Here is a 25,093-nt window from a genome sequence, read left to right on the forward strand (position 1 = left end):
GGTCAAGGCTGATGCCTGTAGGGTTTCCTTTAAGAGAAACCTTGAGACCCATCAGTTCCATGAATTCCTCTACTAACCTAATTGTTTGTTGAACGTTTCTTGAATTGCATTTACTGGCCCTTGAGTCTTATTAAGTTCTTACATTGTTAAAGGTTATGTAAAGTTGTGTAGTTGCTGTGTAGCTCCAGTACTGCTTACACTCGTACCTGGGTGTTCATTGTGAGCTCAGCCTAGCTGCACTCTTACCTAGAGGACTCTCCTCGACAGCTTGAATGCTTGCAATCTACTATCTGCCTACCCTGTATGCTGCTTTGGACTTAAGCGTCTGCGAAATATGTAAATGCAATGTTAGCTCAGTGTTATATTGCTATAAATAGCGTAACCCTTCACGCTGTCTGTGAAGTTATTTGCTGCTATAGGCGTTCGACCAAAGTCCAATAGGGCCACTGATAGGGCGGCTCAGCCAGTAGCAGTATTGCCTCGCACTCGATGTGTGTTGAGTTTGCATGTTCTCCCTGCGTGGCATCAGGTTCTCCTACAGTCAGAAGACATGCATTGATTGATTGATGAAAAACCCTTTATTGCTGTTGCAATACACCAGAGTTACGCTAATTGCTAAATTGCCAATAGTATGTATGTGCCCTGCGATGGACTGGCATGCTGTCCAGTGCGTACTGCTGACTTATGCCCTAGGATGGCTGCGATACAGTTCAGAGTAAGAGGTTGCAAGAGGAATGCTTCCTTAATACTTGTACGGAAAGTAGAATTAATGGTTGTGCATATCCATTTTGGATGTTTGTTAGTCTTGTATATCCAGCAGAATAGGTGTTGATTGATAATGTATGTAAAGATTAATATTTAAACTAATTTATTTATTTTGTGCATTTAATACAAATACATACACAAATCAGCTGTAACACTAAAACCCTGACAGGTGAAGAGAATAACATTGGTTATCTTGTTATAATGGCACCTGTCAAGGGTGAAATTATACATTATTCAAGTGAACAGTCAGTTCTTGAAGTTGATGTGTTGGAAGAACTTTATAGTGTAAAGATCTGAGGGCCTTTGACAAGGGCCAAATTGTAATGGCCAGACCACTGGGTCAGAACATCTCCAAAACAGCAGGTCTTGTGGGGTTTCCGATATGCAGTGGTCAGTACCGACCAAAAGTGGTCCAAGGAGGGCCAACCAGTGAACCAGCAATGGGGTAATGGGCACTTAAGGCTCACTGATGTACTTGGGGAGTGAAGGCCAGCCTGTCTGATCTGATCCTACAGGAGAGCTACTGTAGCAGAAATCGCTGAAAAACGTTAATGCTGGATATGATAGAAAGGTGTTAAAACACAGTGCATCACAGCTTATTGTATATGGGGATGCATAGCCCCAGATCGGTCAGAGTGCCCATGCTGACCCCTGTCTACTGCTGTAAGCACCAGGATGCACTATGGGAAGAAGGCAAGCTGCCGGAGGCAGTGTGATGCTCTGGGCAACGTTCTGCTGGGAAACCCTCGATCCTGGCATCCATGCAGATATTACATTGACTCGTACCACCTGCCTAAATTGTTGCAGACAAGAACATGTTCATGGGAACAGTACTCCCTGTTATCCGCACTGCCGCACTGCAAAAAATGTTCAGGAATGGTTTGAGGAACATTAAAAAGAATTCTAGGTATTCACTTGGCCTACAAATTCCCTAGATTTCAGTCTGATTGAGCATCTGTGGGACGTGCTGGACAAACAAGCCCGATCCATGGAGGCCCCACCTCACATCATACAGGACTGAACAGAAAAGCTGCTAATGTCCTGGTGCCAGATACCACAGGACACCTTCAGAGGTCTTGTGGAGTCCAAGCCTTGTCAGGTCAGAGCTGTTTTGGTGGCATGAGGGAGACCTACAGAATATTAGACTGGTGGTTTTAATGTTATGGCTGATTGTTGTAAATAGCAGCACCGTAGTTCACAAATCTTCAATGAGCATGACAAAATAATGGGGTAGTACTGCCATCTTCAGGTTGCTTGTGAGAATGCAACCTGTGCTACAAATGATTTTTTTTTTTCTTTGCCGTGGAAAGTTTAATATTGATTTTTCTTCTATGTTTTAGGAGGGTATTTTTCAAATCTTTAATATTTCGGCTGTCTGGCTCCCCAACATTACCTTCTCCGTCAAGCACGGCAGTAACCGAATCGCTTGAGCTGCCGAAATTGGGTTGGTAATATGTCTCCCCCCAGATGCTCGTCTCCCGGGCTGTCGGTAACCTTGAGATTAGATAACACAGCACAACAGCCCAGACAGCACAATATTGTTTTTAAGGAGGCAATAGAAAGTTTATGCAGAAAATATAATTTATATATAATATGAAGCAGCATGTATTAGCAGTTGGGGTGGTTTTTGAATTCCCATGATGCACCTCTGTGACCTTTCCTGCACATCAGCTCTACTGAATTTGACAATATTATGACTTCTATAAGCCCCTCCCTCGGTGGTATAGTCATGTGATCTGCTCAATAAAATAAGTTCTTAAAATATCATCTTGCTCTGGGGGAATGCTGTTGTTGCTGCTGTTGCTCAACTGGTCATTACCAAAAAAAAAAAGTTATCCTTCATTTGTTTTTGGCAGCATTTTTCAGTGTTTTTTTAGATTTCTTAAGAGAAGGTTCACTTAAGACAGCAGAGTTTGCCGGAAGGGGCCAGGAGCGCCCCCAGGTGCCTTTCGAGTGGCTGACCTTGAGGAAATCACTCATGCTTGAACGTGCTTGACGCCTCCTAGGGTCACTGTGCTATGCACAGCATGCTTCCCCATGACATACTAACCACTGCCGGAAGCGTCCCAAGGTCTTTTTGATGGAAAAGACTAAAATGAGAACCTTGGTAATCTGTAAGTTATGTTTTCAGTCAGTGTTCAATGGGATTCTGCTATACGGAAGGAAGAGTGCATCTGAACTTTTAACTGACAGACCATCTAACTTATTTATAGCTTATTATTGACTAATTATAATTTTTCTGTTTATTCAGTTCTGCTTTATTTATTCCACCCCTTATGCTGGTGTATTAACTGTTTACATACACGATTACATGAAGTACGAAATCTGCACATGTGTGTGGGGGTGTGTGTATGTGTGTGTGTGCGGGGGTGTGTGTGTGGGGGTGTGTGTATGTGTGTGTGTGCGGGGGTGTGTGTGTGGGGGTGTGTGTATGTGTGTGTGTGTGGGGGTGTGTGTGTGGGGGTGTGTGTATGTGTGTGTGTGCGGGGGTGTGTGTGTATGTGTGTGTGTGTGTGTGTGTGTGTGTGTGTGTGTGTGTGTGGAGCGATAGCCACAGCCCTGCTGCCTAATCTCACATTCTCCAGTTTGTGCTAGTGAAATACAACAGAACCAAAACCACAGGCTGTGTATCCTTTATGCTATAACAGTCATATACGGAAGGAAGAAATCCCGCTTTATAATGAAAATGAAGTGAACTGTTCATAAAGTGAATGTTTATAACATTCGTGTTGAAAATACACCAAAATTGGTTGTATATGGAATCCTTGGGTGGGGAGGATCTATAACTTTGGCCTGAGAGTGAGTTGTATGGGCATTTTACTCCTCTGCATTTCTGACTGGGACAGCATGGTGGCGCTGTGGTTAACACTGTTGCCTCATACCACTGGGTCCAGGGTTTCAGTCTCCACCATGACTCCATGTTTGTGGAGTTTTCATGTCCTCTGCTTCTGGTTGTGGGGTTTCCTCCGGGTATTCCGGTTTCCCCCCACAGTCCAAAAACATGCTGAGGTTAACTGGAGTTACCAAATGTGTGTGCCCTGTGATGGGTTGGTGTCCCATCCTGGATTGTTCCCTGCCTAGCACCTGCAGTCTCTGGGATAGGGTCCGGACCCCCTGCAACCCTAAATAGGACAAATGGATACAGAAAATGGATGGATAGAATTACTGGCCACTGAACCTCCTGGAAAGCGCAGCATTCAGATTGAGGACAGTCTTGTCTTATGTGCCTCATTCTTAATTTCTTAAGCAGGAAGGAACACTCCAGAGTCTCGTGTAGGATGTGTAGGAAGGTCTACACTGGAACACTAAATAAAGCTGTCTCCCTGAGCAGGTACCAGAACATCCAGAGGACCATGGCCACAGAGGACGAAACGAACGGGAGGCGGCTGGAGCGAATAGGCAGCACCGATGCCGAGAATGACTCTCCGCCACAGGTCAATGGTATGTCACCACCACCCAGGGGATCTGACATTGTTGTCCTTGCAAATAGCTTGACAAGTAGAACATTTCACTAACAAAACAAAGGCCGTGAGTTTGAATCCCAAGGAGTATGCTTAAAAAAATGTAATCTCATCCTCTAATGTAAGGAGCTTTGGCAAAAAGTTCTGCTATATATAAATTTCCCATAATGCTTTTCTCTTGTTTTGTTTCTAGATCTCTGGCACTTGCTTACCAAATGAAATAGTCCACTAGACATTCAATGTTTAATTTAGAGCCTGAAAATATTGTATACATTAGGCAAAAAGTAGAAATCAACCAAAAGCAACGATTAAACATTAAGCAGACATTACACATTAAGAAGAAATTGTAATTTTGATGACCTGTGTGATGACCTTTTGACCTCTCCATCACTCCTCATGGCTGTAGAGCTCAGAAGAGAAGGCCCCACATCCCCAGTCAGCAGCCAGAAGGTCAGCCTGCTTCTCCAGTGCCCAGCAGTCAAGTTCATTGCCCACCCAGAGTTCTTCAATGTGCTCCATGCCAATCACGTGAGTATCCTGTGCAGCAGGCCAGCCTCCATCATGGATGGGGGACACTCATTAGTTTCTATGTCTTTCCAGCCTGCCATAACCTTCATGGCAGAAAAGGGAAACATCCATCCTCATTTATTTTAATATGGTTTTATCAAGAACTCTATAGTGAAACTACTCTGCCAGTGCTGGGATTTAAACCAACAACCTTCTGTTTACCAGCACAGCATCCTAACCTGCTAAGCCACACAGCTCTCTATTACCCACACTTATAGTCCCACAGTATGGGCATTTTGTCTCACTTCTCTGTGGGAGTTTGCTGCATGTTTCCATCTACAACTCCTGATGAGGTTGAGGACTGTGAGCCTTAAAGAACAGGCAGTGCGTGTTGTCATCCAAACTCTTGGTGTAGGTTCACGAACATGCCTGTCCCTTTAAGAAAGTGTGTCCAGGTAGGTAAACAGGTAATCTGATCCCGCCTCCCACATCAGCCAATCAACGACCTGACAGAGCTTCCTGTGAAAAATATTTTCTAGCCTTGTTTATTTCTGTTACTTTATTAAGTTCTATTAATCTGTGTGTATTTTCTCAAATAATTGCATAGCCAATGCTTAAAAATTGAATTGACTCATAGTCACTGAAGCATTTTAAGTCAAAAATCTAATTTCCGCTAATCCACCAATCGGCAATTTTATTTGAATTTGTCACTAAGTGCTTTACAGAGGTATTTAAGGTGGTTTTAAGGTGGAACAGAAACTGTAAAGCCTGTTTCTTTTGGTTCAAGATCGTTAATTTTTCTCCTGCCCCCCATCCACACCAGGGTGCCTACCGTACGTTCACCAACAGCACCTGCCTGAAGCACATGATCCTGAAAATAAGGAGGGACACACGCAACTTCGAGCGCTACCAGCACAACCGTGACCTGGTGGCCTTCCTCAACAAGTTCGCCGACACACAGTTGGAGCTGCCGCGAGGCTGGGAGATCAAAAGCGACCAGCAGGGCAAGGTAGAGGCCCCCAACGGAACACACACCAACAGAGACACATGTAAAGAGGGATGTTATTTATGTGGTAGTTTCTGCTCCAGGGACAGTCACATAGCATTAGAGCGAGGAAGGTTCATGTGGAGGAGACCTATCGGGGGGGGGGGGGGAATGGGTGTTAAGATCCTGTGCCTATGAGCGGAAATCCCAGGATTAGCACAATGATCTCACAACTAAGCACCCAATCAAGGCCCTCAACCCCCAAATTCTGGGCCCTCTAGCAAAGTGTGGCCTTGGGGGGCACACAGTTTTGACCCCCCAGAGGCTATAAGGTGCTAGGCCCCTTGAAGCTGCCAGGGTGTCCATGGTCCTCCCCTGACACTAAGGATTTTTTTACCCTGCTTTCTGTTAGATAGATAGATAGATAGATAAATAGATAGATAGATAGATAGACTGAACGAGCGGTAGGATCAGCTGCTTGAGCCTCCAGCGCCCCCTGTCTTTCACAAAGGGCACCTACAAGCTCCTGCTCATCTGCACAGGACAAGGGACCCAAGATACGGAGTGAAAAAGCCGAGCTTTAGCACAAAAAACCTGAATGTTCACCCCCGAAGAGATGTAATTGAAAAGAGGATTTGTTTTCTCAAAGAAGTGGCTTGAGGCTTTAGTAGGACAGAAAGTGTCCAAAATGGCCGGTTTACAATGTGTGTTTTTCCAAGATGTGCTGGTGTTTGAACTTCCTGTCCCTGCAGTTCTTCTTCGTGGACCACAACAGCCGGGCGACGACCTTCATCGACCCCAGGATCCCGCTGCAGGACGGGCGCCTACCCAACCACCTCACCCACAAGCAGCACCTGCAGCGCCTGCGCAGCTACAGCGCGGGGGAGGTGGGTGGGCGGGCGGCGGGCGGTGGGCGGGGCAACCCGAGCAGGGCTGTAGACTGCTGCATGTAGCTGCGGCAGTGCTGCGCTTTTCCCTGTAGGGGGCAGGCCGCATCAGCTTTGGTGCAGCTGCAAGGTGTAGCTCAGATCCTGTTAACCATCCTGCATCGTCCTCATGCATCTTTCAGCATAAGGACCTGCTAGGCAATGTTAAGATAAATAAGCCGGAGAGCCGACGTCTGGGGACTCAATAAGCTCACCAGAACCTCCAGCTCATTAAATAACTCCTTAGGGCCTTCAGATTCCAAACTATTGTCTCAGGAAGGAGGTGTCCCCTTTGCCGCCTGACTGACATGCCCCTTTGGTTCTCAGGCCTCTGAGGTATCTCGGAGTCGAGGTGCCGCCCTGCTGATGAGGCCTGGGAACAGCCTGGTGGCAGCCATCCGGAACCAGCACCATCAGGACCCTGTGCCACTGGGTGTGTACCAGATACGAGAAGCTCTTCCACAAAATTGCGGTTTGAGATTCATGAGGCACACGCCTGGGAATGTGCTTCACAGTCTTTAAGTGAATCATTCTAGATGTTTCTCCACCCATCTGGCAGCCACATATCCGGTACGGTGGTGAGGAATGGAGTGCCTTACGTATGCTATGTACGCACACACTCAAGTATATCATATGCTGTGGCCAATTTAAAGGCCTCGGTCACTCTAACAGCGTTCTATGGACAGCGGGAGGGAACCCACACAAACTGGAGAGAATTAGAAAGCTCTACACACATGGAGGAGGTGGGGCGGGTTTAAAATCTAATCTAATCTAGGATTTCTCACTGGTATCAACAAAGTTAATTCTAATTATATTAACAATTTAATTATTTTGAAAAAAAAAAGAAATACACACACAGGGTAAATGTATAATCAGTGATTATGTGTTTTTGTTTTTGTTTTTTTCTATTTCCGTTTGTCTTTTTTATTCTGTTGACTGTCTGTTGTATTTCTGCATATATACTTATAATAGTTTCAGCGTTTCTCACTTAATAGGAGTGAGGAGCTGCTCTTGCCATCTCTTCCCCTCACCTTTCCGCGAGCGCCCCCCCCCCATCCCCCCGCCACCAGGCTGAACCCTTCCCCCCCTCCCTCAGCTATTCCAACTATGTGCTGGGGATATTCCGCAAACACGGCATCCCGGTGCACGGAATCCCCTCCGCCGAGGGGGGAGGCGTGCGTGACTCCGGCCCGAAACCCGAGAGGCCTGCTTTAAAAGGGGATCTCCTAATTACACCGCCAGCTGAGCCGGTACCGGCCGGCCCACAAAGGGAGGCTTATCAAGGCCCATCGGCCGTGGCCTCCTGGGACAGGCTGTAATTATACAGCACGGGCGCTTAGAGATGGACAGGCTCTTCTGACTGAAGGCTTTCAGTTCGAACTTGAGCTCAGGATTATACATGAAGTTCTGTCTGGGTGTAAACACAAGTGAAGATAATAGTCATTTCTGCACTTGTTATTCTTACATAGTCTCTTTATAATTCATCTTTTATAGATGATATATATGACTAGCTCAATATATGTTTAGTTTTATGTATTGTTGACTTCTTATGTATATTGTTTGCATCATTTATATGATTTACTTCTATTGCATTGCATCAGCTTTGGAAGTCACCAACGTAATCTCGTTGTGTGTAACAACGAATCTGGACCATTCAGAAGTATTCGAGATTCCGGCAGGATAAGGGATACTTGGCAACTAAAGAACAATATAACCCTTCCAATGACATTTTAAAAGTCTTTTTTGTTCTTAAATGCCATTTTTGGCTGACAAAGAATTGCCTGCACCCCAGAAAGGTCAACTGTGCTGTTTCCTCACCGCAGGGCTTCCCTGCACAGTGATCACTGGTTGCCTGTGAAGGTTCCCCCCTTCTACACTCTTAAGGAGGGGTGTAAATTTCAGGTCCAGAAAGTAAAAATCCAGACAACAATTTTGTTTCATCCAACCAGTTAACATACAGTAAGGAGTCACATTCACAGAGTATTCGACAGGTTGGTTGAAACAAAATCTTGGTCTGGATTTTTACTTTCTGGACCTGAAACTCACATCTCTCCTTATGTTGCTGGAAAAATGGAGACACATATTACAGATTATGACCCCTCCCCCTCCTGTTTCCAATGGTGTGTGGCTTTTGTGACTTAGTGGGTTAGGTTTCTGCGCCTGTGATCAGAAGGTTGCCGGTTTGAATCCCGTCTTCAGCCAGACAGTTTCGTCTCTGTTGGTCCCTTGAGTACTTAACTCCCCAAAATGCTCCAGTAGTGCTGGACAAATGGCCTGACCCTCCCCTCTAGCCCAAAACGTCTCTCTAACCTGTATATACTTATGTGTACGTCTCAAAGGAGAGCTGGATGGGATATGTGAAAACTAAGACATTCCAGAGTACCTGCGCAAAACAAATAACGCATTGTTTTATTTTCATTTCAGCATACAATGACAAGATCGTGGCATTTCTCCGGCAGCCAAACATCTTCGACATGCTTCAGGAACGGCAGCCCAGCTTGAGCAGAAACCACACGCTGAGGTACAGCTCTAACTGGGCCCTTAGCTGTCCCTCTGGTGTATCCCAGCCCAGGCCAGCGATGGAGATGTTTTTACCCAGAGTCGGGGTCACTTTGCGGCCGACAGTCATAATATCGTTGCGTGCAGCAGAGAAACGCTCAAGACATGTGGTTCATATTCGGAGGGCGGCCCCGCTGTGCCGAAGCTCGATTGTTATCTCTAGAACTTTCCACGGCCGAGTATTTACCGTGAACTCCACACTGCTCAAAGAGAAGGCCTAATTCGGCAGGGTGACATGCTTCATGAGTGCCTCAAGACCTCGCTGTTTCGACAACTCCTACATGTCAGAGATAAGGCTCTGAAGAATGGTGTTGCACAAGGGTTTAATTGGCCAAAGAGAGGTAATCTTGTTTCCCCGGCCCTCAGGGAGAAGATCCATTACATCAGGACAGAAGGCACCCAGGGAGTCGAAAAGCTGTCGTGTGATGCAGACTTGGTGATGTTGTTGAGGTACGAGCGTTGGGTGCTATCTGGTTCACTCGCTGTAGGCCCAGCCCTCGCTAAAACAACACTTTGGGTGCGTGGGTTGGGATATTGGTGCTCTTTGGACCCAACGCAACTCCCTGAGGGCATACAGGTCCTGGGAGGAATGCTGCCTAGCAACTGTTGGGGGGAAAATATCTGGTCGAGCTGCTCTGTTGTCATTGCCAGATGAAATCAAACACCAAGATGCAGAAGCAGGGCAAGTCCTGGGACTTGAGCTGGAAGGCTTCTGGTCAGAACCTCAGGGCTTAAATCATTGTGCTACCTGCATGGTTATTGACAATTAATTTATTAAGCATATGCTCAATAATAATAAAGCAACATAGAATTGAAAGCAGGGTCAAATAGAGCAATTGGAGGTTCAGGATCCTACTTAGGGGCCCATCGGTGATATAACTCAGCTGACTCTGGGATTCAAACCAGTAACCTTCCAATCACAAGCATAGCATCCTGACCTGCTGAGCTTCACATCATACACCTTCCATGGAGTCCCCTCCTGTGTCCAGCACTATTATGGAAACTGCTAACTCATTTGTTAGCACTGCGTAGTTGTGTGTCTCCTGAACAGTGACGCTAGCCCACGTTCGTTCTCCCCCATAGCCTGTTTGAGGAGGACATAATGTCGTACATCCCACCGCATTCCTTCCACCCTGGGTACAGCTTCTCGCCCCGATGCTCACCAGGATCCTCGCCCCAGAGCTCCCCAGGTACGAGTCACAGCCCTCCATCATCTGACTGCTGAAGGGACCAGCCAGAAAAGGCCCCGCCCCCCCATTTGCGGGTTTGGTGTTTGTTTGCAAAAAGATGTTGATTGCTAAATTTGCAGTTATTGTGTCACCATGGCTGCATATTTAAAAAATAAAAATTAATCAATTAATTAATTAATTAATAATAATAAAAATTCAAGTGGTAAACTACTTTAGGTTTTAATGCTTTCAGGTATAACTGAATCCTTTATACTTTAGTACTTTCAAAAGGTGGCTAATATATAGCAGTGCACTAAAAAGCCCTTCCTATTTAAGAATCTATATATGCTGCATTTGTAGTGTTCTTTAGAATGTTTCTGTGAAAGTTTGTTTGTTTTGCTCCCTGTTCTTTGTCTTCTAAGATAAGCCTTGTCTGATAAGCCCGATAAAACGTACAAGGATGTCAAACACGTCACCGCGTTAGCGCGTTATATTTACCCTAAGTTAAATACGTAAGATCAGAGATGGTGCCACGAGGCGTGATTCTGCTTTAGTTTCTATTTACTTACTGTATCTGAAGCGCTTTGTTTAGCAGTTAGCACGTCCGCTAATCTCGGGCTGTTCATTTCCACATTTTGCTTTCCCTTTGGATCGGCTTGACCCAGAAACGGAGCAAAGGCACCATTCTGCTGTTTTTTTTTTTTTGCCTGTTTAATGGAGGTTAATGATGCGTAGCCAGTTCCCATTCCCACCCCCTGCCATGCCACATCTGTCAGATGTTCCCAGCTTGGTTTCGGGTGAAAGCTTTAGCTTGACGTTGAAGGGCGGGGGCGCGCCACACCCTGCCGAAGGCCTCCGATTCGGCCTTGACGGGCCCCGGTAATCCCCCACACGTCGGAAACCCTAATGGGACTCTTTGTGCTTGTTTTGGCAGCCCTACAGAGAGCCCGCGCCCCAGCCCCCTATCGAAGGGACTTTGAGGCGAAGCTTCGCAACTTCTACAGGAAACTGGAGGCCAAGGGCTATGGACAAGGGCCAGGAAAAATCAAGTAAATGTGGAGAGCAGATGTATGCCACTGATCTGTACAGTGTGTGGGGGAGAGCGGGATGCTAATGCTAACGGCTATGGAAAAGGACCCAATCTCTGTCCCAGCATGTTCTGCCTCTTAATGGGTTATATTGCTGAAAACCGCAAAGCAAGACTTCTGATTTGTTGGGGGGGGGGGGGTGGTTAGAAACTTCCTTCTCCTTCCTTTATTTTGATCAATTCAATGGCTGCTTGGTCCTTGGTAGATACTCCTCCGCTCAGTTGTTTTTGGGCCCTGCTCTGCCACAGGCTGCTCATCCGCAGAGAACACCTCCTGGAGGGCACCTTCAACCAGGTCATGACCTACTCGCGTAAAGAGCTGCAGAGGAACAAGCTTTACATCACCTTCGTGGGAGAGGAAGGGTACGGTGTCGAGAGGCCGCTTAGTGGCGCGGATTTAAAGGCGGAGGCTTGCATGGGGCATTACCGGAAAAGCCCCTGTTTTTGCTACTATTTGGTTTTGCTTGGCTTGTTATTATAGGAGAAAGCAATGCAGAAAATGAATGAATGAATGTGTTACTATCTATGTTGATATTCCAGTGGCAGGGTCAGAATCCAAAGGCTGCTTAAGAAAACCTTAAATCTCTCTGTAAGAATCGGTGTGACCTTGAATTTAAAAGCGCTGAATATAAAACTGCAGCTATACTGTATTTCACTCTTTAAAATGCTGGTTTGTTTCATTTTACTTCATGAACTCAAACTCCAACAAATGTGCTGTGATCAGCGACACATTCTCTCAGTTAAATGTTTCCTGCTTTATACTTGCTGCCAGCACCTGACCCCCTCTCTGACTTCTGTGACCCCTCCCAGCCTCGACTACAGCGGCCCTTCCAGGGAGTTCTTCTTCCTGCTGTCCCAGGAGCTCTTCAACCCCTACTACGGCCTTTTTGAGTACTCGGCCAACGACACGTACACGGTGCAGATAAGCCCCATGTCAGCATTCGTCGAGAATCACTTGGAGTGGTAAGGGCCTCGCCTCGGCTGTGTGTTTGATCCGCTCAGAGGCGATAAGTCAGTCACGCAAGGCTGCGACCTGCCCCAGCCAAACGCAACCACCTGCTCCAGCCCCATGGAGCTTATCTGGGCTATTTTGATAGGGCCTCATTGTTATAAGTGCAACCACTCTCAGTTCTCCATTGTCCCAGCCATTTGCCAGTGTTTGCAACAAATGACCAGTGTTCTTTGACTGGATCTGTTCCATTTTGACCACCTGGTAATATTGTCAAGTCATGTTAATTTTCACACCCGGCTTTATCGTCTTACCTCCCATATACAGTTATACAGTGGCACAAAATAGCATTCTCCCAGGACCACGGTGTAACATGCAGTGAGAAGGGAGGGGTTTTCACAGTAATTAACTTGCAAGGACAGTGTGATACAAGGGTTTATGTGCATTGTGTAATGCGCATGTAAACATGGTAGAAAAGCAGCAGCATGACGGGGTGGAATAAATATCTAAAACAAGTTTGGTGCCATGTGTCTTAGGAATGAGAAGTATCACCAAATCTGGGCTGTTTGGGCAGCTCTCACCAGCGAAACCGGTCCTGCACGAGGAGAACCCAGACGCTGCCCCAGGGCTGAGAGATCCCTCATTCCTTCGTTATTCTGTAACCTGAGAGCGTGATTCTAAACGCGGCTCTACCCGTATTCATCCGTATCGCCTTAGCCGTTGTGCCATCCCGGCGATACTCCCTGTGCCTGACGGGACAGAGTCGACCTTTACTGTGAGTGTCCTCCCCCGTCAGGAAGGCGTGAAGCGGCCTGTTCGGTCACGCAGCTGGGACCGGACTCAGCGCCTAAGGTGCCCCATTTCCCATAGGTCTTTTTCAGATGATGTTTTTACAATGTCTGCCTCAAAATTTTTCCATATGCCCTGTTGTGACCCTGAAATGTATATGATTAAATATCGGACATCGTCACCCATGTATTTACACTTAATTTCTGTCTGTAGCCAACTTCAATTATTGTTAATATATGAAAAACAAACAGAATACTGAAAATCTGCCTGAAAATATTATGGTCTATCAACCACATTTAAGTTCAAGTTTATTCATTTTGGATGTAGTTAATACTCTACCATTTATAATTCCATCCATCCATCTTCCAACCAGTCCAGTACAGGGTCTCCATGGGGCCTGTGGCCTATCCCAGGCTAGTCTGTCATAGGACGTAAAATTTGAGCTTGAAATTCCAGTACTTCAAAGGTTTTGTTTTCACCCTTCCTGTCACAGCCTCATTTGATGTAGAATGACCCTACAGAACATTGCTCTCTCGACTTCGATCCCCTTACTGTCCTTGGGTATCATGTTTCTCAACCACTGTAGAAAAACAGAGAATTGTCCAATGCAATTAAAATTCTGTCACTCAGTTACAGCCATATCTGCGCATGTCTTTTTGTATAACCATGCAATATAACTACAGAAGTGTTTACTTATGAATAAATTAAACATTTCTGTAACATTTGGAAATGATTAAATTTTCATTAGTGTTTATGTTGATATGTTGATATGAAGATTAATACTGGTGAAGATCAGAAAACAAGTTGTGAGTAATAAAAAGTCATTGTGGATGCAAAATGACAGCCACACAAGCAGAATTAGATTTGTGTGAGGTTCTGGAAAGCAGAGTCCGGCCTGCTAGCTTGGCTGTTTCAATCAAGGCCATTAATTAGGAGGCTGTGTTACTAAAGCAAGCAACAATGACCCCATCCATGGCTCTTGGGGTTACAGCTCCCAGGATTGACATTCTCAGTCCCAGCTGTCACTTTTTTCATATTTTGGTTTTCTTTTTTTTTTTGTGTCATATTTTGTGTATATGAACATTTTTATAACAGCAATACCACACACAATGAAAGACTTTGGATTGCATTTATCCAAAAGTGTAGCATTTAAATATCTGCTCAAAACGAAGCTTATCAGGCCCTGAGAGCTGTGTTTGTAGAAGAATTCCTTCTGTTGGAAGCACCGTCTCCCAAGGACTTGTAGGTGGTGTAGTGGTTAAGTAATAGCAAGCGATTCCGCAAGTTCCCTTGCAATTGTGAACTTGGGCAGAACGAATAACATCTGAAATGCTTCTGGAAACATCCGACAGTATGTGTATGGTGAGTTTGCAATCTGGATTACAGTTTAGTAATGGACTGAATGTGTTTCCCTGGTGTCCGATGCAGGGATTCTCCATCCAGGGAGTCAGTCTCGGGCCTGTACTTCCTGGGAGAAACTCTAGGCTCTGCATTACCTTGTACTGGATATGGAGCTATGAAAACTGGATGGATGGATGGATGGATGGATGCTTTCTTCAGCATAGAGATCCCCATTTAGCAGCTGTTAACAGTGTAATATTAAGAGTTTTACAAGCATAATTGGCAAATTGTGACTTTTGGAGAGCACCTTTTTGCAAAGCTTGTGTTGAGGGCCATGATTTTAATGCCCTTAGTGAAAGTCCTGACAGATTTATGAATCTCTTTGTTTTAAATCATGATGTGAACCTTGGCTGTATCCTTGGGTCGTATGTCCAGCCCAACAAGTGACGGTAAAACGGCCGGATGGTTTTCTGTGAATTGAGGTGGCCAAGGCTACAGGCGTATGTGAAGTATTTTCCCATCAGCTGGCTGGTTATGAGAGCTGTCAAGCCCGGGATGTCGAGCTAGGGGCATGGCTTACTAATATGCAAGGCATGCTGAATGTGTCCCTTGAAGGGCGGGGGTGTTAAGTCGTATAGGTCCGGGGTTGTTGAGGACATTGGGTTGATGCCCAGTTGGGCTGAAACTGTAATGTCAGCCCAGAGGACTCAGCCACAGAGGTGTAATTTCTCATGGTGTCATCTGAGAAGATGTCTCACACTCTTGTGAACCTATTGTTTGTCTTTCTGGACCACACACCTCAACCAGAAATGGTTTAGTGTTACTGGACCTGTCCTTTTCAGCCACTGAGAATTTTAGACATCAGCACAAAATGTTAGAGACGTTTTTGGAAGAGGAGGTGTACCACTTTATCTGGGTTGTTTGGGCGGCCCTCACCAGTGTAACTGGTCCTGCACCAGGACAGCCCAGGTTCTGCCTCAGGGCTGAGAGATCCCTCATGCCTTCATTTGTCTGTAACCTGAGAGCATGTGGCTCTGCCTGTATTTATCCGCGGTGGCAGCCCAGATCACATTGTCTGCTGTGTCGTCCCGGCAATCCTCCCTGTGCCTAACAGAATCAACCTTTACCGTGAGAGTCCTTCCCAGTCAGGAAGGCGTGACACGACCCACTCTGTCATGCAGCCTAGACAGGACTCTCACACATCTGCTCTGATACTCCCTCTGATTCCCATGAAACCTTGTGAGATGACAATGATTTTACCCCTCCTTAGTTGCATAATCATTTTTTCTAGTTTTAGCCTTGAAATATATGTGATTTGATGACTTTAGCTGACATGGTCATGTATGTATTTATCTTTGATTCTTATCTGTAGACCAATCCAGTCCTCAGGGATCTCCAGACAGTCCATGTTTTTGCTCCCTCTGCAATCACGAACACCAAATGACACAGACTTGTTGGGTGCTGGGGGATGTGCACTGGGGGTCTGGGGTTCCCTGAGGACTGGGTTGGGAAACACTGCAGTAGACAGTCAAATCTATGAAATTGTGGAATTCAAAAGTAATTGTTTTCCGTAATTATAAAGCTGTGTTAAAGAGTTCATCAAACCAGAGAAGTTCCCATTGGAAGGTCGGCAGTCAAGCGGTAACCGCTGTCTCCGTCTCTGTCTTCCTAAGGTTCCGGTTCAGCGGCCGTATTCTGGGCCTGGCGCTGATTCACCAGTACCTGCTGGACGCCTTCTTCACCCGGCCTTTCTACAAGGCTCTGCTCAGGCTGTGAGTGAACTTCTCTTCATGGCACCAGCCTAGTAGGAAGGAGGAATTCAAAACCCAAATAAAATTCTGACATAACAAACTAGGCCTCTGTCATACACCAATTAAATATTCTGATATTAAGTAGTTCTGATGTTTTCAATGCATTACAGCCCAACTGACCTGAGTGATCTTGAATACCTGGACGAGGAGTTCCACCAAAGTTTACAATGGATGAAAGATAACGATATCACCGACATTCTAGATCTGACTTTCACTGTGAACGAAGAGGTCTTTGGTCAGGTAGGATTCTAGCTGTCACAGAACCGCGAGCCTGGTGTGACATGATTAGTGCAGTTGTCCCCTCACTCGCTTTTGCGGGATCCGACACACGTTAATGAACTGGCCCCAGCAGAAGAACAAGGCATTAAGTTTCAAGCAGAGTGGAAGGTATCAGGCACCATATGAGAACGGGTGATGTAATTCTGATGTCATTTCCTGTGGTAGGTTACAGAGCGGGAGCTGAAGTCGGGTGGGGCTAACATCCAGGTGACAGAGAAAAACAAGAAGGAATACATAGAGCGGATGGTGAAATGGAGAGTGGAGCGGGGCGTGGTTCAGCAGACAGAAGCGCTCGTCCGGGGCTTCTACGAGGTGCCATGTGACCTGTCATCACCCATATCATGATTCAGTCACTGCTGGAAACAATGACGTAGTCGGTTACCACAGCGACCCCTTATTATTTTTCACCGTAGGTGGTGGATTCCCGGCTGGTGTCGGTGTTCGATGCCAGGGAGCTTGAGCTGGTCATCGCCGGTACAGCGGAGATTGACCTGAACGACTGGAGGAGCAACACGGAATACAGAGGAGGTACGTGCACCTCGACAGCTCGGCGTGTAGCTGTCTGGGAAACAGACTAGAAGAATCATCAACTGAGTATTTGTCTTGGACCATGGAGCAAAGTCTTTCAACCATTATGTTGCTCTAGAGCTGAAACTTACAAGACAACTCAACGTCACTGATGTGAAATCACTGTTGTCCGAACATAAGAAAGTTGGTAACGCAGAAAAATCACAGTGATCATATGAAGTATTAGCTGCTCTTATTACAGGCCATTACATCATAGGCAAGTATTCTATGTTACAAGAGTAGGGATTTTAATGCAGATTACATATACATATAAACTTCGGAAATATATTTTACATTCTAATTCTTTTCAAAGCAAATATATTATGGAAGCACTGCATGAAAAATAACATATGCTTTGAAATAAATAAATCATGCTGACAAAGGTGAGTCATATTAGGTTGAATGCGTATTAACAGCATGTGTCAGCTGTAAGAGAAATCTAACAATTAAAACTTTGACATGTGAGTTTTAGGTGAGTTCCGATCAGGGAAATCGGTCCGAGACAGAATTCCAGGTTCATCCGTCACAGAAATAGCCATATGACTTGTAAACAGTCTCAAAAGTCTCAAAGTCATATGTCAAACATGGATAAGCTGAATCACGACAGAGGCACAGTGGTGGCAAGTGGAAGCTCAGTGACAGAGATGGACAGACACCTAACAGGTCGATCGCCACCACAGAACTGAATCAGCAACTCTGTGACCCAGTCTTAGCAAAAACTGCTCATCATGAGTCTCAGAAAGAATTTATGGCAGGGTTGTTATTAAGAGATGCCTGGTATTCAAGGCTGGTGTGAAAAGACACATAACCTGCTGTAAGTAGCAAGAAACTTGGACCCTTGAGCAATGGAAAAAAGGTCTGTGGAGTCATCTTTCACCTGGGATGGGTTTACATTTAGAGAAAGTCAAAGAATGCCTTCAGCCCTCGATGCCTTAATAATGTATGGACAGCCATCGTGATTTTACCATATGCTTCAAACACTCATAATAACAATTACGCTTTATTGGTCCCCATGGGGAAATTCTCTTTTCACCTACCCCATCTTGCTTTCCAAGTAGACAGAGCTGGGGGCTAAGGGCCTTGCTCAAGGGCTCAGGGACGTGTGACTAGTCTACTGAAGCCAGGCTTAGCCTGTTGAGCCACGAAGATACACCCATGTACGCCTCTGAACGAATTCAGAAGCGGCTCCATGAACACTAGAATGAAGTCAAATACCTTCCCAGGCCTCCCCAGTCATGAGATTTATAGATTTCCACCTCCTTCATCACTCAAACATCTGGAGGCTCTTCTTCTTAACAAATGCTCTTGTATCCCACAGCACACAGTTCTTGTATGACATCATTCCAAGAAGGATTGAAGCGTCACCCTAAGTTCCATTGTATCCTAGATATTGCTGTTAAGAGTTTCTCCTATTTTGTCCACCTCCAAAATAATCTTCTATCAAGCCTAAATTGCCTTAGCGGTCACTGGTCCAGGGTCAGGGGTTCAAGGGGTCGTGTCTGCTTTTTTTTCCTCTAAAGTTTAGTTTTAAAGTGATATAATTTTCTGTTTGGTTGGAGCAGGTCAAACGCCATCCCGAAACCTACAGCGGACTACCATTTGTTACATATGTAATGTGGGATCTCATTGCGGCCCCCAAAACAAATACCAATTTGTCTAAAGGAGGCCAGCAATTAAAGAATCAGTGAGAGGCTGTCTTGGTTAATGTTCACGGGCCGTTGCTAAAAGCTATGTTTTTGTAGCTGCTCTGACATTCACTTTTTATAGTATTATTTATGGGCATTTATCCAGCCGTTCTCTAGCCATCTCCATCTGGATGACACAGTGGTCTGTTGTTCTAGAAGACTGCAGTGCCAGTGTTAGCTTCACCAGTGCACCCTGCATCAAATCAGAAGCATTTTTCAAAATCTGTAGGACTTCCTGATTAAGACAGGATACAATTCTCGGAGGACAAGGCTCAGGCCTGGCAGGACCATGCAAACTGGGCAAGGATCCCCTTATCTCCCCCCTCCAGGCTACCACGACGGACATATCGTTATCCGGTGGTTCTGGGCTGCGGTGGAGCGTTTCAACAACGAGCAGAGACTACGTCTGCTGCAGTTCGTGACGGGCACATCCAGCGTGCCATACGAGGGCTTCGCCACACTGCGCGGGAGCAATGGCATGCGCCGGTTCTGCATCGAGAAGTGGGGCAAGGTCTCCTCCCTGCCCAGGTGAGCTAACCGCCACATCACTGACTGGCAGACCACACCCACAGCAGAGATGAAACACCCTGACTTATAACCCCCTAAGTATGGAGTGGTGCAGGTATCTCAGAGGGCTTTTATTCGACTGCCGAGTGGCGTGAGGCTTTGCAGGTTAGCACTCTGTGAGCCAAAGCGAGTGATGTCACTGTTGGGTCACTGAGCAAGGCCCTTAACCCCAGTTGCTCCAGGGACTGGTTGACCCTGCTTTCTTGTCTTCCATGGGATAAAAGTGTCTACTAGATGAATAAATGTGACGATTCGTTGTGGGTTCTTCTCAGCTACATTATCATTGGTAGTGGATTTATGTTAATGTTACACCTTTTTTGGTCTGGGTGCCAACGACCTCAGAGCGGTTAGGACTGTTGTGTGTGGCTTGAAATCCTGCCTCCGGGTCTATCTGTGTGCAGTTTGCATGTTTGTATGGGTTTCCTTGCACAATCCTAAAATCTGAAGTTTGGAGAATCAGTGACTAAATTGCCCATAATGGGTGACTGTATGTGTGAGTGTGTGTCCTGTGATGGACTAGCATCCCATCCAGGGTGTCCCCTGCCTGGGATAGCTCCAGACTCACTATATAATATACCTATTTAATTATATATACAGCTACTGAATTATGACAGTGATACATTCATATTATCTGTTAGCTTTCACATTTTCAGCAGTATAACTGCTGAAAAGTCTTTTTTCTTTGGTGGAAGTTGAGATACTGGGCCTTCATTGCAGAGCTCCCTGATCTGCTGTCATGGTAACCACAACCATGTGCTGTAGGCTTGGCCTCTGCCAGATGGATGGGATAGGCGCGCAAGCCTATCATTAAGCACATGACCCTGCTCGGGTCAGTCATGTGACTGTCTCGGTCTGGCTCTGCCTTCTCTATACACAGAGGTTTTCCACCAGACAGATGGTCATGTGCATGTAAATTTGTTGCAGATGCTTCTTTTATAGTTGATTTTGTTTGAATACTGTTAAATGTAGCTACTGTATCGTACATCAAGGCGTTTTTGCGAATCACATCATTTACAATATTTACATTATTACTTGTGTTACTTATACATTGCAGTTTTTTATACCTTCTGCTAAAGGTCTAAATTATTTTCAGCTGATTAACAGAAACGCGCAGGAAATCGCATGGTAATGTTTCTGTAATGCAGACCAAGCTGCCAAGTGTGATAGATGAGCTACTTTATTTATGCATGCTGCAGTTTCAAAAGTAATGGCAGCAAGAAACTGGTAGCCCCTCCTGTTCTAAGAGGAAGTGAATAATGTACAAAATGTGTCTGTCGTCACCATGGGGACCCATAGGGAGATAAACAAGCAGGTGACACTGGTCAGGATTCACACGCAGATGAACCATGGGCTGGTCTCGTGTCCCGGGAGCGCACTGCACCTGAGATCCCAGACACAGTGCTTGAAAATGCATAGTTTGTGACTCCCCAGGGGTAAACAAATCAAAAAGTTCTCTCAGCAGTTTCCTTAGTAATGACTGTCTCAGTCATTGCCGGATGTTTCGCATTCCTCAGATTCCACTCAGATTTGAGTTTCTGTTACAGATTTGCAGTAGAATAATATATGAGCAGCTGCTGATTGACGGGCTATTTCCGGCCCATGAAGAGTGCCCTTCTAGTCTTCCAACACAGATCTGCTCTGTTCCAGGGCACACACGTGCTTCAACCGCCTGGATCTCCCCTCATACCCCTCCTACACGATGCTGTATGAGAAGCTGTTGATCGCCGTGGAGGAAACCAGCACTTTTGGTCTAGAATGATGACCCCAAGCGACCCGTCCAGGTGACGGCAAAGCCATTTGACATCCTTCTGAAATGAATGTGACTTTTAATGGACCTGCATGTGCACTCATAAAATCCAATGTATGCAAAGTCTATATCAGGTCACTCCCAGGCTTCTCCTAATTTAACGCCTTTATGCGAGTGCAGTATACCTACGCCCCCCCCCCCTGCAGTGATGTCACCAAGGACCCCGCCCCCATCTCAGGGGTCCTCTCATCTCAGTCATTTAAGAAGAATGTTCCATGACTGCAGACCAAACAGGACTTTCCAGTGTCTGTATATATATTTTTGTACAGAATGATGACAGCTTTATTTGCTAAATAATTACTCTATTTATACCATAGTAAACATTTTAACGCCCATTTTTCACCAAGTACGTCTATGCTATACTAAGAATGGGGCTATGGCAAGGCAACATATGTAGCATACACTCATGTAGTGGTTATACCATGGAGGATTCACTAAAAGACACTATGGATGACACCCCGGATGGTATCGTGGGGGAATCACTAGAGGACACCCTGGATGGTACCCTGAACGGTCCATAAGGGCTTTCCTAGTGTCTTTCTCCAGACTGTTGCCTTAGATATACCATGCCAAGATGGTTCCTCTTGACGGTTCTCCGAGTTCTAGAAATGCACTCATGTGATGGAGTAGAAGAGCTGGGAGTATGAGGAATCTGTAGAAACGTAAGGGGTTTGAGGGCGACACAGCTGAATATGAATTCTGTACATTTTAATTCTATGCCAATGTGACATCTTTCATCTCAATAAATATACTTAAGTGTTTGTTTAACCACAGAGAGACTGGGGTGTAGAAACTGGTCGATCTCCATTCTACTTTTACTCATAATTCATAGTATGATATAAAATCCTAAGTGGCCCATTTGCAATATGCTCATTATAACATCTTACCTGTATGCATTTGTTAATGCAATATGTTTACATTTATAAATCGATTTTCTTACTTATATCTGTACACGTGGTAGGGTCTAAGGGGACAACTGAAAAGTGTGCGGTATTCACAAGGTGTTAAGAAACAGAGGAATCAAAATCCAATCAAACGTCTGCATGGGAAGCTGTAATAAGAGCTAATCCTCTGTCGTGCTTTATAATAAAAATTATTACTTTTTTATAAAAGCATTTGGTGTAATTATAAATGTTTACATTTTCCTATTTTCTATAATCTTTTTGATGTTAAAGGTAACGTAATAATAAGGGTTCTTATTTTTAGAAATACGTTTGCAGTCGGGATAATAATTTTGAATGTGTGATTTTGTAAAGTTTTGTTTTTTTTATATGACTGTCAATTGTACAAAGTGTAACATTGAAAGGAAAGGTTTCTGTTAATTTTTATCATTGTAATGGTAAGAGGCAAAAATTCCACCATAGATTACTTTTGCCATAAATCCATAACCTCATCATTCCCTTGAAAATTATTAATGGGTAAATTGTAAGTAGTACCACTGACAAGAACTTAAGTAAAATTGTAATTTATAACTTGCATTCACTACTGTACTTGTGTATAGGTTCTTTCTGTGAACGAAGAGAAAATACACAGATTTCTGGCTCAACATACACGCTATAGCCTGGAGAATTCTCTGGCTTTACACCTGCCAAGTGTTTTGGCTCTACATAACACGCTATGACCTACAGGATTTTCTTACCCTACACAACACACACCAGTCCATTTCTTTGATTCTGCATAACACACCATGACCTGCAGAGTTATCTGACTTTACATGATACACTATGACCGGAGGAGTTCTCTTAATCTATATAACACACACATCTGCAGAGTGCTCCATCTCTATGTGACACACTATGACTCGCAGAGTTCTCTTGGTCTATGTAACATACATATGCAGAGTTCTCTGACTCTGCATAACACCCTGAGACCTGCAGAGTTCTCTGGTTCCACCTGCACACAATGACCTGCTGAGTGTTCTGATTTTGTTAAAGTGCTCCACTGTGAATTTACTTGCTTCTTTTGACTTGTTCTTGCAAGTCAGTCTCTTCCAGCAATTCAAAACAGTGCTGTTAATATTCCATCATATATAGCCATCTTCCTGGTAAAGACACTTTCTAAATGTCAGAGCATGACCAAGCACAACTACTGTACCACCTACTTGTTCAGCCGTTTTGTGTTTAGACTCGGAATGCTGTGTTCTCACTTCTGTCTAATTTTAACCTGTGTTGCCTGTTTGTTCCTGCTGTACTTTGAATTCTCACTCACGCTCTTTGCTGATGTGTACAGATCATAACTGCTGGTTTCCAGTGTCTTGTTCAAGACTCTGTTGAAATTGCTTTCTGTAAATAGTAAACAAACTATGATTGCATCGGCTAAAGGGAAATATGTGACCAAAATTGCTAAAACTGAAGGTAATTGAGCCTGCAGCTCATGTACATTAATAATGGGGCACAAATTGACTAATAAAACTGAGGTACAATTATTGTAATAGTACTATTTATTGGAAGACATATTTAATCAATGCTGATTCAAAAGTTTAATCAGAATATGCAGTAACAGTTATGGTCAGAAAGTATTCTCTCTCTATGTATTGTTAAGTTTTCTAAGTGAACATTTTGTTTGTTTAAATTAATATATGTGCCCCCATCTCATATTGTATGAATAATATCCTCCAAAAGGCATGATTTGTTGTTGTACTTTTAAGAGAAATGTGAACCATTTTTTTGACAGAACGAAGAATATGTTTCAAACAATATATTCCTTCTAAGTGAACATGACAAAAAGAAGAATAGGAGACAGTGATGTTCTGGTGTGTTTATTGTATCCCACAATCCTTTGCTCTCTACTTCTGTTCCTTATTTTACATATCTGATCTTTCTGCTGGAAAAACTCTTGTCAAAGTTGTTTTCATATAAAGGCTGGTTTGCTTTGATTCAACAACAGGTCACATTTACTCAGGCTGTGTTTCCTGTCTTATCGTTACTGTAGATGAATGTCAATAAACACACACTTGCACACGCTTGGTTTGCTATTTACAGTCTGTGCCATGTTGGGTATTTGGGTTGATCTTGGCATTTTGGATGCAGCATATAACTTGCTGTGACGTATAAAAATGAGAAACGAAACAATCACTTGGAGAAACAGAATGAGGATGTTGGCTCTGCTGAAGTACCAGCTGTTAATGACATGCAACGGCTGGTGCACTGAGGCTGCTGACCACACCATACAGCGTTATGCAGTCAGCACATTTTGGGGTATTAATGCAAACTGCTTTCAGACTTTGGAGGGTGGGGAGTCACAGCTATTTGGGAAACTGTGACACAGTAGCAAATTCTACAAGTTTTAGATACTGATGCATGGCAAGAAAACCCCTTAATTTTTTACTTGGTAAAGCGTAATCAGTAATATTACCTGTATCATTTAACTATATTCCAAACCCAATACATATTACAACAGAAAGATTACTGGTTTGATGCCGGAAGAGGATTATGGAATCTGATTTGTGTTTTATTATAATGGAGGTGTTCCTTGCTAGCCTAGGGCTTATAGTGTTGCAGTTAGGACATTTGTCAGAATCATTCTTTAAAATGTTACGCTATATAACTTTCATACATACTGGCAATGTGTGGGGATATGCTGCAAATACTGTAAGAGGTACTGCGTATGATCACAATTAATGCTTATTGTAGAGGCTCGAGCTTGTCAGGGGAGTGGTTAAGATGGTATTCATTAGTGTGGAAGATGGCTGAACTACTTCTTGAAGGCATGCAATACCTTCTTTTTAAATTCAACAAAATTTGTTTTAATAATTTGTTTGGAACCAGCAGCTCCTGTAGTGGTTAAAGTCCTGGGTGGTTTTTTTTACTAAAACGCTAAAGGTTCAGATGATTAACTGA

The 25,093-nt window shown here is 44.5% G+C and overlaps 1 protein-coding gene across 3 annotated transcripts in view; it reads left to right on the forward strand.

Annotated features, from left to right (window-relative positions):
• LOC111854418 (E3 ubiquitin-protein ligase HECW1) overlaps positions 1-24,217 on the forward strand; it is an 82,441-nt gene extending 58,224 nt beyond the window's left edge. For all 3 annotated transcript variants that reach the window (XM_072699832.1, XM_023832341.2, XM_023832342.2), the window contains 17 exons: positions 4,097-4,206; positions 4,633-4,754; positions 5,557-5,742; positions 6,471-6,605; positions 6,972-7,077; positions 9,069-9,165; positions 9,570-9,653; positions 10,287-10,393; positions 11,307-11,421; positions 11,709-11,822; positions 12,270-12,422; positions 16,212-16,310; positions 16,460-16,589; positions 16,794-16,940; positions 17,042-17,156; positions 19,210-19,408; positions 21,095-24,217. In XM_072699832.1, the coding sequence (XP_072555933.1) occupies positions 4,097-4,206; positions 4,633-4,754; positions 5,557-5,742; positions 6,471-6,605; positions 6,972-7,077; positions 9,069-9,165; positions 9,570-9,653; positions 10,287-10,393; positions 11,307-11,421; positions 11,709-11,822; positions 12,270-12,422; positions 16,212-16,310; positions 16,460-16,589; positions 16,794-16,940; positions 17,042-17,156; positions 19,210-19,408; positions 21,095-21,206 (2,131 nt within the window). In that variant the 3' untranslated portion in view covers positions 21,207-24,217. The remainder of the gene's footprint in view (positions 1-4,096; positions 4,207-4,632; positions 4,755-5,556; positions 5,743-6,470; positions 6,606-6,971; positions 7,078-9,068; positions 9,166-9,569; positions 9,654-10,286; positions 10,394-11,306; positions 11,422-11,708; positions 11,823-12,269; positions 12,423-16,211; positions 16,311-16,459; positions 16,590-16,793; positions 16,941-17,041; positions 17,157-19,209; positions 19,409-21,094) is intronic.
• Positions 24,218-25,093: the final 876 nt, after the last annotated feature.

This window comes from Paramormyrops kingsleyae, chromosome 15, assembly GCF_048594095.1.
Source record: "Paramormyrops kingsleyae isolate MSU_618 chromosome 15, PKINGS_0.4, whole genome shotgun sequence".
Taxonomy (NCBI): domain Eukaryota; kingdom Metazoa; phylum Chordata; class Actinopteri; order Osteoglossiformes; family Mormyridae; genus Paramormyrops; species Paramormyrops kingsleyae.